The 16,780-nt window shown below is 39.3% G+C and overlaps 1 protein-coding gene across 1 annotated transcript; it reads right to left on the bottom strand.

Moving 5' to 3' along the window:
• Nucleotides 1–852: 852 nt before the first annotated feature.
• Nucleotides 853–4,468, bottom strand: LOC140939094 (collagen triple helix repeat-containing protein 1-like). The gene is made up of 3 exons (XM_073388654.1): nt 4,344–4,468; nt 3,506–3,820; nt 853–1,263 (listed from the first exon to the last, which is right to left on the bottom strand). The coding sequence occupies exons 1-3, from the start codon at nt 4,425–4,427 to the stop codon at nt 910–912; spliced, it is 753 nt and encodes a 250-aa protein (XP_073244755.1). The 5' UTR covers nt 4,428–4,468; the 3' UTR covers nt 853–909.
• Between the last annotated feature and the right edge of the window lie 12,312 nt (nt 4,469–16,780).

Genomic DNA, 16,780 nt, shown 5'->3' on the forward strand with positions numbered 1-16,780 from the left:
GAAGGTCATATCTTTGCTATAATTGGCAATGCCACTTCGGGCAAAGATAGGAGGCAGGACAGGGTGGTGCACGTGAAAAGCTATGCGAGAAGCTGGGCAGGTATTTATTCATCAATACAGCATTGGCCCCTCAAAAAGAGGATTATTAGCCGACAATGAGAATGATGAGAACTAAGTATTCCGGCAGTACCATTGTCGGCACTGACAATAGAGGATATTCTTTCTTGGCATTGAGCATTAGAACTATGAGCCCAAAGCAGTGTATAAATCCACACTGAACAACAACCTACATACTAGCGGCATACAGTTAGTTATTGTTGCAGTTCTCTACTGAAACGCTCCTTACCTAATAAACGGTCTCTTAAAATCGTAAAAAATTTGTAAGCTGCCCGGGAATGTTAGTTTTATGGTATCCTGTCTTATGTACGTACGTAGGTGGGGCTTTGAAAGTTGCACAAGGAAAGAGGTTTTTTAAAAAATAAAATTAAACAAGTAAATTTAATGAGAAACCCTCAGAAACTAACAAATACATGATTCCTTCAGATGAACTCACAGCAGTTTATCTCTACACCAATCAAAACTTCAACTTGTCTGTTCAGGGCAATTAATGCTTTATTACAAGTTTTAATTAAAGTCGATTAAATGAACAAAGATCTTGCTGCAAAAATCTTGAACCTGTCTACAAAAAGAACCATTTTAAAACATTACGCACTTTATACTATATAGTACAGCAGCTGCCTACAGAACACTAGCGTTCAAAATCTTTAACTCGTGGCCATTTCAAAAGCTAATACTTTTCTTCTTACTATTTTTGCCGCCTCCTACCCAACAAACTGCACTAAAATTAATAAAATCAACTTTCCGCGGTAAAGAAACTCTGAACAAATTTGCCTTCGATATAGAGCCTTTTTAAGCTTGAGCTTTAGGAACTTCTTCAACAAAGATCCGGGAGACTGAAATAAATCCTGTGTACCCATCAGCGCCCTTGTATGCACTGCAATTTCCTATCCAGAATCCCACGCGCACTTTTCCTTTATGAATGTTATTACAGTGCCCCTCAATATGACGGACGCGATGGAGATTTTTATTGCCGCCTGTCTGCATGAAGACAATTCCGTCAATGGGCAGTGGTCCAGAACACTCAGCCCCATTGAAAGTAAAGTACCAACGTTTGCAGCAGTTATTGCAGTTGTAAATTCTTAATGCACCAGTCCAGTAAATATGAAGAGCAGTGTCGGAAAAGTTTTTGGTAAAGACACATTCCTATCAAATATAGAAACACAAGAAAAAATTACACAAAGATTACGTAAGTCTTATTTTTTAATAGTAAATGTGTAACTCTTCTGAACATTACTGATAAGGTTAGAATAAGAGTCAATGGCAAGTATGTTTCTCCTTTCACCCGTGTATATCTTACCGTAAGCCGAGCGTTAACTGCTTTCATTTCTCTCCGTAGGTCAACGTTTGATTTAAAAGGACACGTTTTGGTTACAGAATCTTGAATATAAATTGTTCTCGTGACTCACATCAAAACGTTCCCTAACCATGGGAATGAATTAATCAAACGATTTGGAAACCGCTTTTATTCCCAGATTTAGGGGTCTGATCGATCGGTAGGCTCCTGGTAGGACACGTTTCTCCTTTCATTCGTATTAAGATATCTTACCGTAAGCTGACCGTTGCTAGTTTTACTTTCTTTGTCGTTCGTGGTCAGTATTAATTTAAAAGGACACGTTTTTTGGTTGTTAGTAGTCTTGCATAAAAATTGTTCCGTGAGTCACGTTAAAACTTTCCCTGACCATGGGTAAGAATTAGTCGGTCGGTTTCGAGGCCGCTTTCATTCCCAAATCATGACTAAAAAGATCTGATTGACCGGCGGGGCATTTCGAATGAACAGCCTCATGCATTCCATGCGTCAAACCGTTTATTCAAATGTAAATATCCTACCACCATAACCGAAATATCCTAAGTCTCGGAAAGCTGTCTTAGGCCTAGACCAAGGCCAAACGTCGATCTTTTCATTAGAGGAACCAAACTTACTGAGTTAAATTAATGAATAGTTCCAGGTCTGGTTCAGTTAAGTTGGTCTGAATGCGTTTGGATCGTCCAACACGTTCTGTCAGTCTGCTTCAGACGGATAGAACATCTGAAGATCGTCCCTGAGACAAACGTCGATCTTCACATGCGACAAACTGTAAACTAATATTTAGATTAAAACTTTGTATGATAATGTATATTTAGCCTCGCTCGGGAGAAAATTTATTAAAGTTGCTTTTTAATCAATCTGATCAGTTTAGTTGTTTGGTTCGACGCGTCCCAAGTTCGACGTCTGACCCAACAGACGATCTTAACTTAATTTAGGTCGACCCAGATTAGAGTTTGGTTCGTCTCATGAAAAGCTCGACGTTTGGCCTAGACCTTACGGAGGTTGGTTCATTTCAATAAAATTGATCATTCCAGAAAGCCCACATTTAACGAGCTTTTTCAAAGGCTCTAAAATGCTCCAACGACACAGTGAGTATAAGAGCAATGACAAGGTGCACATTTTGAATGAAAGAATTACAAAATCCTTCTGCTTTCGACGCTTACCAGCGTTTTGACACGAAAGTCAAATGCCCGACCGGGCATAATTTTGGGTCAAATTCCCCACTGCATGGAGACGCCAGTCAAATGCCGGGGTTATGCCCAATGGGGGGGGGGGGGGGAGGCGGTTTTGGAATTGGCTGCTACAATTTACATGAACAGAACCTAAAAGAAACGACAGAAGTACACAAAGAGTTTGCTGCATAAATCAAATATAAGAACAGATTATTCGATTCAGAAAGGTTCAGCCTCGTTTTTCAGCCTGACTTGTAAGGGAAATTTTGTATAAACTCAGTGTGGAACGGCTTTCATTGAGACGGAAAAATTTCTATGTGCCAAGAGAGAATAACCGCAGAAAAAAAATCTTAGAATGTTGGTCGGGACATGTGAATTTCTCCAAAGTTATTTTTAGATTCCTGATACCTCCGCACATTTTTAATCGATTGTTTGAAACGTCATCAAGTCCACGCGCGACTACCTAAAAGTAATAACGTAGAATATTTCTTTATGGCGGCTGTTGAATTCTCTTTTGAAAACACTGAATTAAGTTTTTCGAACCTTTCCAGAAACCAAATTCCGATGAGTTAGTGAAATTCACATCAGTCCCAAGGGATAAACTGGGCAATTTCCTCTCTGCCCTATTATTCTCTCTTGGCTGAACCCAATGTGTTTCTGAGTTGATATATCAAGTTTTTCTATGACTTAGAAAAACATCTTCCCAAATGATGTTTTGTCTCATCTGTCCTCCCTTAGGGCGGCTTGAAAATGAATATGTAAGAATTCTTTTGGTGAATTAAAGTCAACCAGAAAAGTTTCGCTTGTAGAACATGTCTCTTAGCAAACAGCTTTTTGTCATAATGAGCAAATGGTACTTGTGAAATCGATTTAACCGAGCATCTTGTATCAATTTTGTAAAAGTTACCTGAATCAGACCATTGTCCTTTCCTTCATTTAAATCTTTCCAGACGCATTCTTTCCAGTTCTTAAACGGCATCAGACCCAAGACCCCATTTTGAAGCGCAGGACCCTGGGTTCCAGGTTCTCCTTTCTGTCCCTTTACACCAGCAGGTCCCATATCACCAGGAGGTCCCTGAGGTCCAGTCTTACCCTGTAATCCCTGGTCCCCTTTAGCTCCATCACGGCCATCACGTCCGTCGCGGCCTGGTGCCCCAGGAGAACCATGCTTGCCGTGCATGCCGGGAATGCCACACGCGCCATAACAAAACGATGGAGATTGCTAATTTTAGAGTAAGAAAAACGAATGAAGTAAATATTCTTCGAGTGATTGCATCTTTGATTCAAACGCCAAACTTTTCATGTGCCGAACCAAATGCATAAATTATAAGAATGTATTTTGCAAACAGCTGACTATTTCTCTCCTTATGAATTTAGTTCGGCTGGAATTAACATCTGCCCCTGAATCAATTCAGCTGGTCTAAATAATTTGGGTTGGCCTTTATTGGAATTGGTGTCGGAAAATATCGGCGTCTGAAACCGGGTCTTACAATACAATTTTTTTTCTTCAAATGCGATGGTTATGCGTTACCTCCCTAGTGTCCTTTTGCAAAAAAGAAAAGTCATCTCACAAAAGCGCAAAAAGATCTGAAAAATTGGCAAGGAATGCTAAATATGCCTTTTTTCGTTCTGAACTGAGACCTTCTAAACTTGAGGTCTCACGTCATCGTTGCTAAACTACATATTACAAAAAAATAAGTAGCATATAGTTTCTCTTTTCTCTTCTAAATAATAAATTGTTATACCGTATTTGGCGTGGTCTGTTTGCTGTCACTATTTGCTGATGCAGCACACATTATGGTCAGCAGTAACATCAATACGCTAAGCATGATGGCGGCTAGTGGACCAGAGCTCTTCCTAATTACTTGGCAGCTCTCTGTAGAATAGAAAATTATCACAGTTTTGATTGCACTGTAACTACTTTTTAGTGATTTAGAGATGGAGATGTATCAGTCCCCATCGAACATGATAAAACCTCTAGGGAACTGGTGTCACATATAATAGAGGCTCTCCTACTACAGACACTTACTTCTGTACTTGCAACAGAGGTAAGTGCCTTGATGTTTTCGTTTTTAATATGTGCGCCACACATCCAGCGAGCAATGATTTTATTTCTATGTTATTGGTCTATATGTATCGCTCTCTTACCCGTACGCCTCGCTTATATATTGGGGCGCTTGGCTTGTTTCCAGTCTTTCGTTTCGCGAGATCTCTCAAAGCAACTGAGTATTCTTGTATTTTCCCCAGGCCTTTAAATCGCCACCAGAAAGGAAAGGCATCTCTCGGCGCGATGCCTCTTCTCGCGTGTAACGATTTTCACGCGCCCTCGCGTGCTTTGCTCGATCTATCTCTGAGGAAATACAAGGGCCTACTCTTAAACTGGAGCCTGAGGTCTGTTCTTATGATATTCTTTATAAGTTTTTCCCATTTCCACTTTCATTTTCTTTCTTTTTAAAGAAATTGTTCAAAAAAGGGTACAATTCTCATCCGCTCTAAATTTTGTTGGTATTTTTTTGGTCACTTAAAAGTGACTGGACATCAAGAATTTGATGGGTTGTGAATTTCTCGTCCCCCCGGAAAATACGCTTTATCGAGGTCACGTTATACGATCACATCCATCGTATTATCTTCACTGTTCCGCCTATCAAAAAAGTTAAAGCTCACTGTAGTATTTGTTGCTTGATGTATATATATCTTCCCTATAAAGTAATTCCCCCAAGCATCCACATAAAAAAGTCATTTGTATCGGCTTAAATTTCATGACCATGAAGTGCTCTAGATAATTACAACCGCGATAATTATGATTAAACAAGATAACAAAGATCCTCGGTACACTATGTCTGAGCTAACATTTAACATTTAACTAAAATTTCAAACTGGATGAACTACGCGTTCCGATGAAGATATAAAATTGCTCACTTTTTGGGACAACAAAGACAGAACCGCTACCGAACGTTGAATGCCCGGGGTTGAATGACTCTAACGTTTGGTTTGCTTCTCCAGTATTAGTCAGTACTAATTAGTTTTAGGAAACTGATTGAATCAAGTTCCCTTTCTGAGTTCTCCCTATATAGAATGCATAACAACCCAAAATGGAACCTAAATCAGCTTTGCTGTAGTCTTCGGACTTCTCGTTCTTGTTTCTTTATATTTTGGCTGATTTGATCTCTTTTCTAGAGATCCAACGTTTACAACTAGCAGGATCTTCGTCCACGGTTTTTGCAGTTAATTTAACCTGCTTCAGGTAACTTTCTAAGCTAACACTCCTCGCTACATTTCCGAGCTTGAGAGTCATTCGGTATTCGGGGCCGTTCGGCGTTCTAGTGCAAACCTTAGCCGGACAAAATATACTACTTACATTTGTGTGAAAGTTTCCTCAAGAATAGCGCTCAGTTCTCTCAGCACGCACTGGACTCAGGCTAAACTGACTCATACGCTGATTGCGCGAGGGAGTTAAAGCATGCAGAAGTGAAAGCTAAAGCTGTTGATTGTCTTTTAAATTGGTGATTCAGAAACAAACAGGAAGCTTCCAGGAGAGGCTACGTGACTGAATGAATGTCTCTAAGCTCCTGTTAACTAGCCATTTTTACAATGGATTTCCTAATTCTAACAACCAGAATTCATTTTGTTTCTCGTTCTTGTTGGAATTTAGCTTTTGGAGCGAGATATAAGCAAAAATTCCTTATTTAGCAAAACAAAAGCGGAGACATGCATTCTTTCAGTTTTAGCAAAAGGGGTAGGTGGGCTTAAGCAACGACGGCAACAGCAACGAAAATGTAGCTAAGGGTCAAAAAGCAAAAGGCTGGTTTAGATTGGCAAAATAACAGCTTTGCACGTGCATCACGCTTTTTTGTACATTTCTTTGCCGTCGTTGCACGTTGCATGACTGCGATGTGAAAATGCCTAATTTCACGTTTTGTGAAGGACATGAACACAAGACAACGACTTTCTTTTTCTGGCTTGAACTGGAGAGGACACGTTTTAAGTGACGCTTTCCTAACTGGCACCGTCGTTATTGCTTAAGCTCCCTATCGATATCTTTGTTTATTTTTAAAGGCCGTTAACAGTAAAATAACTGATGGTTTGATAACTGACCAGTCTTACTCGGAGCCACCGGAAAAAAGACCCCGAGAAGCTACCCTCCACCCCCTCAGAAATTGCGTTCTTATGGATCCCCCTCTCCTCGGAATTTCCGTTGCCCTCCGTGGGGGGTATGGATATTTTCTGGAACTATACATAATAACAAAACGGGTGACCCAATCAGATCTAATCTGTTATTACTCCGGTTTTATTTCATCCTTTCGAGGCGAATGCATTGCCCCATCACAGTCTGACTATTTTAAATAGAATAAAGTCTTAACAACTGTGTGGCCTTTATTCTCAGGTAACGATGAAAGTCTCTAAAGAGGATGTGGATGCCACTAAGAGGCAACTAACAAATGGCCAAAATTTTAACTGATAACTGACAAAGGACCTAGCAGTCCTTTATTTTCTTCAAAACCCGTTTTTGAGGTTTCAGCATTGTTTTAGCATTGTTCGGCCACTCTTTTCGTCAGACAATGTGATCAAATGTGTGTTTATATGGGTAATCATAGCAGCAGGACGCTTAAACTAGTGTCATATTGCAAAGCAAAACAAGTAAGGTACTATTGCATCAGTTTTCGAATTTCAGTAATGTTTAATTCACGTTATATGTGCCTTTTCAGTTAAATTTTGGATTAAAAATGAACAAATAAGTTTTATAGTTAATATTTAATAATCAAATGGCCAAAATTTTAACTGAAAACTGACATCTGTACTACGCCCCCCACCCCCCCGAACCAACCCCCTCATCCAGACCCCCCTCACTATATTTGGACGCTATTCCATGTAAAGTTTTTGGATCCTGATGAGATTTGCTCTTAAAACGTGGATGAGCATGCAGCGATTCAACAACCTACAGATACACATAAAATGTTCTAATAGCATCCTTCCCTTAAATAAACGCCTTTTTTCTAATTAGCCCCTCCCTCCAAGCTATTAAGTTGGGCCCTGGGGTGACCAATAGGCGGCTCTGCATGACATTTGCTCCAAATACTAGTAAATTGCCAAATGGCAAAGTCATTTCATTTATTCCGTTTCTTGCTTGATTAAGAAGCGTTTGCGCATAGCATTTTGTTCAATATCACGTTCAAAGTAAGGATTCGGACATCGAAGTTGAGATTTAAAAATGACATATATCTAAAAATGGTCTAGACTTATCAATCGAGCAAATTGACATTTTACAACGCTTTATTTAGAAGCCTATACACTCTATGCAAAATGCAATTTAATACATTCTTTTTACAGGAGCCGCCAAGATCAAAGTCTAAGAGAAGTCAGGACCATAAAGCGAATTGTTTAGCAGGAATATCAGCCGTCCCCTGGAGTCGCACTCTACCGAAAGTCTCTCTCGGGAGTGGACGAATGGGGGAGACAGCTAAAATTCAGGCTGCGAATTGTCCGGATAGCTTTTCGTGCCTACACAAAAAGCTGTCCAGTGGCCGAATTTATACTAGAGACGAACTATCCGCCGTCTCAGACGGATAATCCGTCTCTAGTATAAATTCGGTGCTAAGACGAATTATGGAGCAAAATTTGTCTGAGGCTCATTCGTCTGTTAGTACTTCTAGAAGACGTGCTAACAGACGGATAATTCGTCTTAGACGGATTATCCGCCTCTACATTTATATCTAGACGGAACGTAAACGATTTTTTACGAAGTTTCTACATGAGAGGGACTGGTTTCTATATTTTCGCAATGTTTCCTGTTTCTCGCGGTCGTTTCAAGCTTAAAATATCTAGTCAAATTATGGAGTCAAGTTCGTCTTCGGACTTATACTTAGACGAATTATCCGTCTGACGGATAATCCGTCTAGACGGATAACTCGTCTCTAGTATAAATTCGGCCAGTTAGTGTGAACACATATCCAATATGTGATTCGTCACTTGAGAGCCAGTCTCCGTTACAGAAATCGCGCCGATAACATTCTTCTCATATGTGAAAAGAAGGCCCTGTCCGGTATGGTACCGATGCAGCCTCCTCCTCAGGCGCTTCGTTTTTCGCAAGGTAGAGGCGAGCGACTGGTGATGAGCTGCAAGGGACCATGGGAAGGGTACAGACGGCAGGCGAAACAGGCGAAGCCCGTTTCCTCCTTTCCGCGCGCGAGATAGACGTCTGGGTACGAGGCAGGTACCGATGCAAAGTCAATACGGTACAGTGTCAACGTAGCCGAAGTTTTCTATGCGAAAAATTAATCCCAGATTTCATCACATCAGAAATGACAGTGGTAATCATTCTTTGAAATAAACTGACGGCGGGAAACTTTGGGTTTGGTCTTGAAAACCCTCAAAAGTCCCAAAAGTAATAATTGGATAAACCCTGTCAGGACAAACGAGCAAAGCAAAGATAGTCTGTTGACACAAATGTCATTTGACGATCTTAAAGACGTCATGGCTAGTACTTTTTCACTGGTTAAAATCTTTAAAACCATAAATATTTTATGACAAGACAGAATCGAGTTGCGTGTCAGTGTTTGATCTGTTTCCCCTATTAGGTCTCCACTAACATTTCACGAAAGAATAAATACCCAAAGAGTCATGCTTCAGTTGGTTTCCAGGTAAGAGGAATGCTGGTTTTCCTGTAGTTGCGTAATGATAAAGAAAAACTTCTTAAAAGTTCTTAACTATCACTCTCTGCTATATAGTCCCGCTAGTCTTATTGCTGTCATTATTGTTGTTGTTTTGTTTTGCTTTTTTTTCGGCTGTAACACGCCGGTTTTGGCCTCACTTGGCATTCATTCAAAGACCAGTTTTTTTTATGATCCTTGAGTATATTTAATTAGTAGTTTTTAGGAAGGTATCTTACGTCCCCTTAGTTCCGAATTCAGATTCAGATTTCGGCCTTCATCACTGGCATCTGAAGCTTCTTTTGAGAGTGACACAGGTTATTGAAATCAAATCAAATCAAATCTATGTTTGTTCGGCTTCAAAACCTCTGAGTAAATCTACCTGATGAAAACGAGGTCCTATCGGCGTGTGTCGTGAAAATTGTTTGAATTATAGAGCTTGTTACTTCATTCCTTATTTTTCTTAAAGAAAAAGTTACAACTAAGTTGTATTAGGGCTCACAATGTACGATAATTCCGCCGAAAAAGGCGACATTTGAAGACGTACTAACCTGAGATCAGGCCCAATTTTAGCGGTTCTCATACATTCTCTCTAACGGCCAGCGCCGGAATTTTATTTACAAAGCGAAACGAAAATTGAGCCTGATCTCAGGTTAAAGACGTACCGTTTCAGTAACATATGAAAGTTGACTTTTATTACGAAGTCATCAAGTTCAATGGAATCACTAAAACTACTCCGGAAAGGCTCAATTGAATCGTATAGCCTCTTGAATTAAAATATGAGCGAAAAAATAAAAAATGTGGACAGTTAAGGTGGCTCCGTAATTAATACAAGAGCATTTAGCTGTGACAAATTTTCCGTCATAACTTTTTGGTTTTTAACGCGATGGCTGCGAAACTTTGCAAAGAACAACAGATATCATTCGGCAATAATACGAAATATTCCGATTTCATTGATGGTAAATATTTCTTGAGAAATTAGCGCTTAAAAGGACCCTACTTTCAAAGAAAATCGCGTCTAGTAAAAAATTTTGCTGATATTTTTTACTGAAATTTCTGGTATCGGCTTTAATTGATATAATAAATATGCCAGAGGAATTTCAGAAAAATCGTTGGAGCAGAAGTCCGTAACTAAAAGTCGCTCAAAATTCTCACCCCGTGTAAGGGAATCCAGGACAGTCTTGGATTCTGGATTCCATGCTGTGGATTCCGGATTCCAGGTAATGGATTCCGGATTCCAGCACAGTGGATTCTGGATTCCAAAAAGAGTTGGATTCCATTTTTTTTCCGGTTTTAATGCTTTTCTTCGCACTTCGTTTTCTTGTTCGAATCTTGCTATATTGAAAGACGTTGTTAGAGGGCATAACAAGTTTGTTTTCTTTATCGATTTACAAAATTACGGGAAGAAATGTATTACAGTTCCGTAAGGGTTTATGGTATAATAATGAGGGAGACATTGAGGGACTCTTTACACCGAAACACCGCAGAAAAAAATAACAAGCACCGCATCACCGCAAAAAAACGTAGCGAAACACCGACATCGCAATTTAAAGTTTTGTCCTACGATTAATCTAATCCAAATCTCCATGTAATTGGGGATGGAGGATCTCGGAGCTGGTTAGTGATTAGTAGAGAGTGAGACTGACCTCAGGACTCTATTTATCACTTAATCTACTTTTGTGAACTCTATTTTCAGCCATGCTGATAGAAAAATACATGCAACGCCCAGATTTCGCCCGTTATCCTTTTGTTTTGAAGTCTTTTTGAATAAAAAGACCATACAGATCATCCTTCGCTCCGGATATGTAAAAAGCAGTGAAATATTTATTATTTAATCAATTTTAACCGACGTTCCTAGGAGGGTGGAACTTGTTTTGGGTCGACAGGGTCGTTGTTGATCTTTTGTCTATTAGTTTTGATGGTTGTGGATCATTTAGGTCGTTTTGGCTCAGTTTGCCTGGTTTCTCGTTTTATTAGTAACTGGCCAAATAAACATACGCTGTGGTGTGTGCAACTCATTCTTTGCAAAGTCTTTGGTTCTGTTCACTAAAGAGTAGTTTTCCGTCTCAATAAAACTTGGAAAACCATTTTTATCTTATCTTTTAAGACTTTTTGAAACTCTCTTTCCGTGTCAATAAAGACTTTTGAAGAGGGTAAAAAATTCTCGCGTAGAAGTTGACGCGTACTGCTTTGAGGTTTTAGCGAGCACAATGATAATGAAATTCAAACTAACTGTCACGTTAAATTTGATATTAAAAAGAACAAAAACAACAAAAAATTAGTTGGTTCATACAACCGTGCGTATAACCACGTTTTGTTAGAAAAAAACGTCACGGCTCTATCAAATTCGTTGTTTAAGACGTCGAAAATTGAGGATTTATTTCGAGCATGCGCTCTTTCATCGTCTATCACATTCCTGACAGGCAATAATCAGATTTGACCAGATCTCGCCTTCGGCTTCGTCAATAAGAGATCTGGGTCTCTGAGATGGTCTGGGTTCTCTAGAATCCATTTCAAACAAAAAAAAGTTACTGGCTCGACCGAGTCTGAGATGACTGAGAGATCAAGAGAGACTTGAGCGTTTCTGACGCGTTGGCTCGTTTTTAGTGTTTTACAACCATATAGCGCTCATTTATACGATATTTTCTCCACGGACGACGTAAACTTCATATCACATGAGAAAAAAATCAATCTTTCGTTCATGTTTGTGGCTTGCTTACCGCCACGTTACAGTCCACAGATCGACACAAACGAAAAATCATGCAGCTTTGCCTTTGGCACGTTTAGATCTATCACTCAGCTAAAAATTGGTATAAAATTTCAAAATGCAGTATTACACGTGCCTTTCTCTCTCTCAGCCTTTCGTTTTGCTTGTGCTTCCCCATAACCCTTTTTTTTAAATAACGTAGAAAAGAAAAATCCAACAGACAACAAACTTCAAACTCGTCTCATCGATGAGGTGGCGAGATTTCACTCGAATGCCGGGATGAATGAAAAAGACACCCACCGCGTCCTTGCACGTGATTACGTTAGTGACAGGTGATTGGTACGGTTCTGACAGTACCTAGCTTATTTCTCAAATAAAGATTATCGAAACCATGAAACTGTTCTCACCGAAACTACTAGGACCAAATTAGGGACTAGGAGATTGTGAATTTTTTTCTTTTTTGGTAAAATGTTGAAAGTGGACGTTTATTTTCAATTGTGAACCAGGAGGACCAAAAAGGTTCAAGAAACGTTTCACCCCAGGTGCACCTTTTCAGGTCCTATGCCAGGTCAAATCACTTTTGATTTTTAAGTTCAGCGAAGCGAGTGAACAACAGAGAATCAAACATAGCCAGAGTTGAAGCTATTCACAACAATCCAATTTATACCTTAAAAAGGCTGCGCTGTATTCCCTCGAAAACCCCCGAATTTTGTGATCCTGCCAGCCGCTCATAAGTAAGGGTTCCCTCGCTGACCGTGAGCTTGACCTTTCATATGGAGCTCGTGAAGTACTGGTTTTGACACCAGATATACCGATATTACACTGTATGTCATCACGTTGAGGCATATACCCTGAGGAGGCTTTCCATAGATGGTTTTAGCTCAATCCAATCTGGAGTGGATCTTTAGTAAGTTGGATTCTGGATTCCAACTCTTTAGTAGGATTCCGGATTCCTAGTGCTGGATTCCGGATTCCACAAGCAAAAAATTCCTGGATTCCGGAATCCGGATTCCCTTACATGGGGCGAAAATTCAGCTGTGAAATTGTTTTGGAATTTCAAAAATAAATTACCATCAGGAAGAAGGAGCCACCAGTTTGAATTTTCGGGACAAGTAAATTCAACGTTTGCTAATTCTTAAAACAAGAGCCGATTGCCTATCGTGCTATTCTTTAAAAGGTACTTTTTAGTTTTAGAAGCACTATAAATTGCTCCAAACCTTGCTCTGAAGTAGAATGACTTGTTCTTCGACATTTTTAAAATATCCCTTGGCAGTTTTGGCTCAAACTCCTGCTGCATACATTTTGATGTATTGCAATGCATTTTCGACGACTTTTACTGTTGTTCGTTGCTTCCAACTCAGGAAAAAAGTATTGAGATTGGACGCTACCTCGTATCAGAGCTCAGAAAGAACTGTCCAGCACCTTTGTTTATGACTATAAAATGAGCACGGGCGGCGGTTCTGCGAGGAATTTAAAGAATAGCATTATTATATCAATTAAAGCCGATACCAGAAATTTCGGTAAAAAATATCAGCAAAATTTTTTACTAGACGCGATTTTCTTTGAAAGTAGGGTCCTTTTAAGCGCTAATTTCTCAAGAAATATTTACCATCAATGAAATCGGAATATTTCGTATTAGTATATACTAAAACAGTGGATAGTGTTTTTCGAGCGCTCTGATTGGCTACCCAATCAGTGAATATCCTGCACTATTCACTGATTCACCTCCAGTTCCTCCGAGCAAGCAACGCCAAACTCGCGTAAGTTGCGAGCAAAATGCCTTCCCGGTTTTCTGCCGTAAACAAACAAACAAATTTCACAACTAATCAAGCAAGCTGTTCCTGAAATACACGAAGAAGGTGACGAAGTTCGGATTGGAAGTTTTAACAGGTAAAGCTTTGTCTTTTTGACACTAATTTATCGATAAAACTGGTGAAAAAGTTTTTGTTTACAAATGCAAATTAAGTTTAAGTCTTGCTTACTTTATTTAGTTGAGTTGTTCATAAATAAGCTTCAAACTAAATTTAATAATCTTTTTTTATAGAATGATTTTAAATACAGAAAGAATTCACAACTCCTTTTGAAGAAATTTCCCCGCAAGAGCTAAACAAATGCCTTGAAAAGTTTTAATTGTCGGCAAGAATAAAGCGACGGCCGCAGCCGCCCGGTCATTACGCGCCAAAATTGTAATCGTTGGCAACAGTATTTGAGTTAAAAATCATCATTTTTGTGCTCAATGATCTCACTGTTTTAGTATATACTAAAACAATTATTCACCTCAGTGTCGGTGGCTAGTCGTGGATATTTACCTCACTGCTTCGCAGTTCGGTAAATATCCAGGACTAGCCACCTCCACTTCGGTGAATAATTGTTATTTATTGCCGAATGATATCTGTTGTTCTTTGCAAAGTTTCGCAGCCATCGCGTTAAAAACCAAAAAGTTATGACGGAAAATTTGTCACAGCTAAATGCTATTGTATTAATTACGGAGCCACCTTAAGATAAAGATATTTTTAGAGCGACTTTTTAACAGGTTACAAAAGAGTCTTGGCAACACAAACACTAGGATTGTCATTAAAAGGTTTGAAACAGAAGCGTCTTGTGTCGCTTTCTAAACGTAAACATCATTTGTTGAAAACTGATTTTAATTTTTATGTTGTTTTAACGTACAGCAAAAAGTTACATAATATCTATTTAAAGGCTTTGCATATGAATCGAGCCAGATGAGCGACCTGACCGGCTTGAAGAACGGAAGAAAACGAATTGAACAAACTGAAAGTAAAAATAAATCAAAAACCCTGCTACATCACGTTGTTTGAAAAGCCTTCCATTCTGTTTTTGAATAATGTCGTTTCTGCACTAACTATTACTTTTAAAAACGAACAGACAAGAACAGAAAGAAAGAAAAATACTTATTAAAACACTGATGTACTGGGAACTCCGGCCAATAAAAGTCTGTTTAACAGCTGTTTAAATCTTTTAGTTCACAAGTAAATAAACTTGTTATTTCTGTCACATGGAGTTCCAAGTTGCTAATAACCTACCCCGCATTATCAACTGTATAACAAGTGCTTCTCTTAAAATCGCGGGACACCTATTCTTCTGTAGCGGTTCTCTTCCATTAATTAAGTCTTTCGTTATCATTATATTGAATATTATTTTTGTTAGTGTCTCAGTATATGGTTGAATTAAATAAAAAGTAATTTTCAGAGAGTTATGGTAACTCCCTTGGTACAGTTAACTTAACTCCTTCAAGAGTTGAAGTTTCGAAAATTTTTTTGACGTCAGTTTAATTCACTGTAGTTTGAGAAAGTTTTGGGCCAAGGACTTTACATTCACATCTTTCAACACTGTGCATATCAAATTCTAAAGGAGCGTGAGAACTGAACAGTAGTCCATGAGTTTCACTCCCGGCAGGCATATCTTTAAGTCTTACACTCACTAATCCAAGAATTCGCCTCACAACTTTTTCCTGTCGTGAAAGAGAAACCATTTTTTTTTGTCAAAACGAACAATGCAGATGTAATGACATCACAACTGGTTTTCGTCGCCTTAAGCTACGTGCAAACGGACGCAACCACTCCCAACATTGTGAAACCACTCCCACGCGGCTCGTGGTTCCACTTGAGTTTAAACACTTTATGACGTCATTTCTATGGTCTATAGTATTAAAGGAAACGAGATAATTAGGATTTACACCAATGACAACGATTTTACTATACTAGTTGCGGTCGACGAGTGACAACCACATGCCTAATTTTTGTCTTGGGTATACTGTGCTAAGCCGAGACAAGATTTGCAGCGTTCTCATCTACGGTAAAATTATAGGCTGGCTGACCGCATTTCTGAAATCTCTGATAGCTTCTAGTAATGATATAGATATTACAATGCTAAACTATTTCTTTCAATTTCTCTTCAAATCGTTTTCTCTAGATACTTGGATCAGAATTGTCCGTTGTATGTTATTTCGTTTCTGTTCATGCTATCCCGGATGTGTCAAGGCGTAACTGCTGAACAATGCCCAACGAGAGAACCAATTCATGGCAAGGCGTTGAAAGGATACACTTTCAAGACTCTACTAAACTTGAGTTCATTTGAATGTTTGTATTACTGTCATGATGAAATCAGATGCCAGAGTTATAACTACGTTTTAAAAGAAAATATTTGCGAGATGAACAACAGAATAAAGGAAGCAAAACCAGACCAGTTTGTTTCAGATCCAGACCGCCTCTACGACAAACGTGGGGCACATAGAGGTAAAATAAAGCTGATAAATAATTTAAGGCCCTTTCCACACTAATGCATTTTCAAAAGTATGCTTTTTCCTTGTCATCGAAAACGCATCGATCGATTCACGTCCACACTACCGCTTTGTTACGTTTTCGACTGTCCACGTTAAAACGTCCGAAAACGATAGGATTGCATAGCGGTGATGTAAGTTGAACTCTCTACGCGCATGATTAAAACACACGCGCCTGCGATATTGTCGGTCATTACTCTCACTTTGATGCGTTTCGACCGCCACTGATACGATACGTATGCGTTTTCGTTTTCATCCACTTTTAGCAGCTTTTCCAAATCGATTCGTTTTCGATGAAGGTGCTCAGCGTATTAGTGTGGACGGAAGGCTTAAACGCATTAGTGTGGACGGGGTCTAAGGCAATTGCATTGCTGTTATAATTTCATTAACCGATATTCTCTGCAGTGAGCCTCGGTTCCACTCCCGCGTTACCAGCTGAATCGTGCGAGGAAATCAAAATCAGTGAAGGAGGAGACGCGGTCAGCGGTAATTGGTGGCTTGACAATGGCTCTGGAGAAGCGATCTTGG

This window comes from Porites lutea, chromosome 5 (assembly GCF_958299795.1).
Source record: "Porites lutea chromosome 5, jaPorLute2.1, whole genome shotgun sequence".
Taxonomy (NCBI): domain Eukaryota; kingdom Metazoa; phylum Cnidaria; class Anthozoa; order Scleractinia; family Poritidae; genus Porites; species Porites lutea.

Excerpts from the sequence above, each read along its gene's own strand:
- LOC140939094 (XM_073388654.1), bottom strand. The coding sequence starts at position 4,427 with ATGCTTAGCGTATTGATGTTACTGCTGACCATAATGTGTGCTGCATCA. Across the intron at positions 3,821-4,343 it reads AACAGACCACGCCAAATACG|CAATCTCCATCGTTTTGTTA; the intron begins GTATAACAATTT and ends CTCTAAAATTAG. Across the intron at positions 1,264-3,505 it reads AGGACAATGGTCTGATTCAG|GAATGTGTCTTTACCAAAAA; the intron begins GTAACTTTTACA and ends TATATTTGATAG.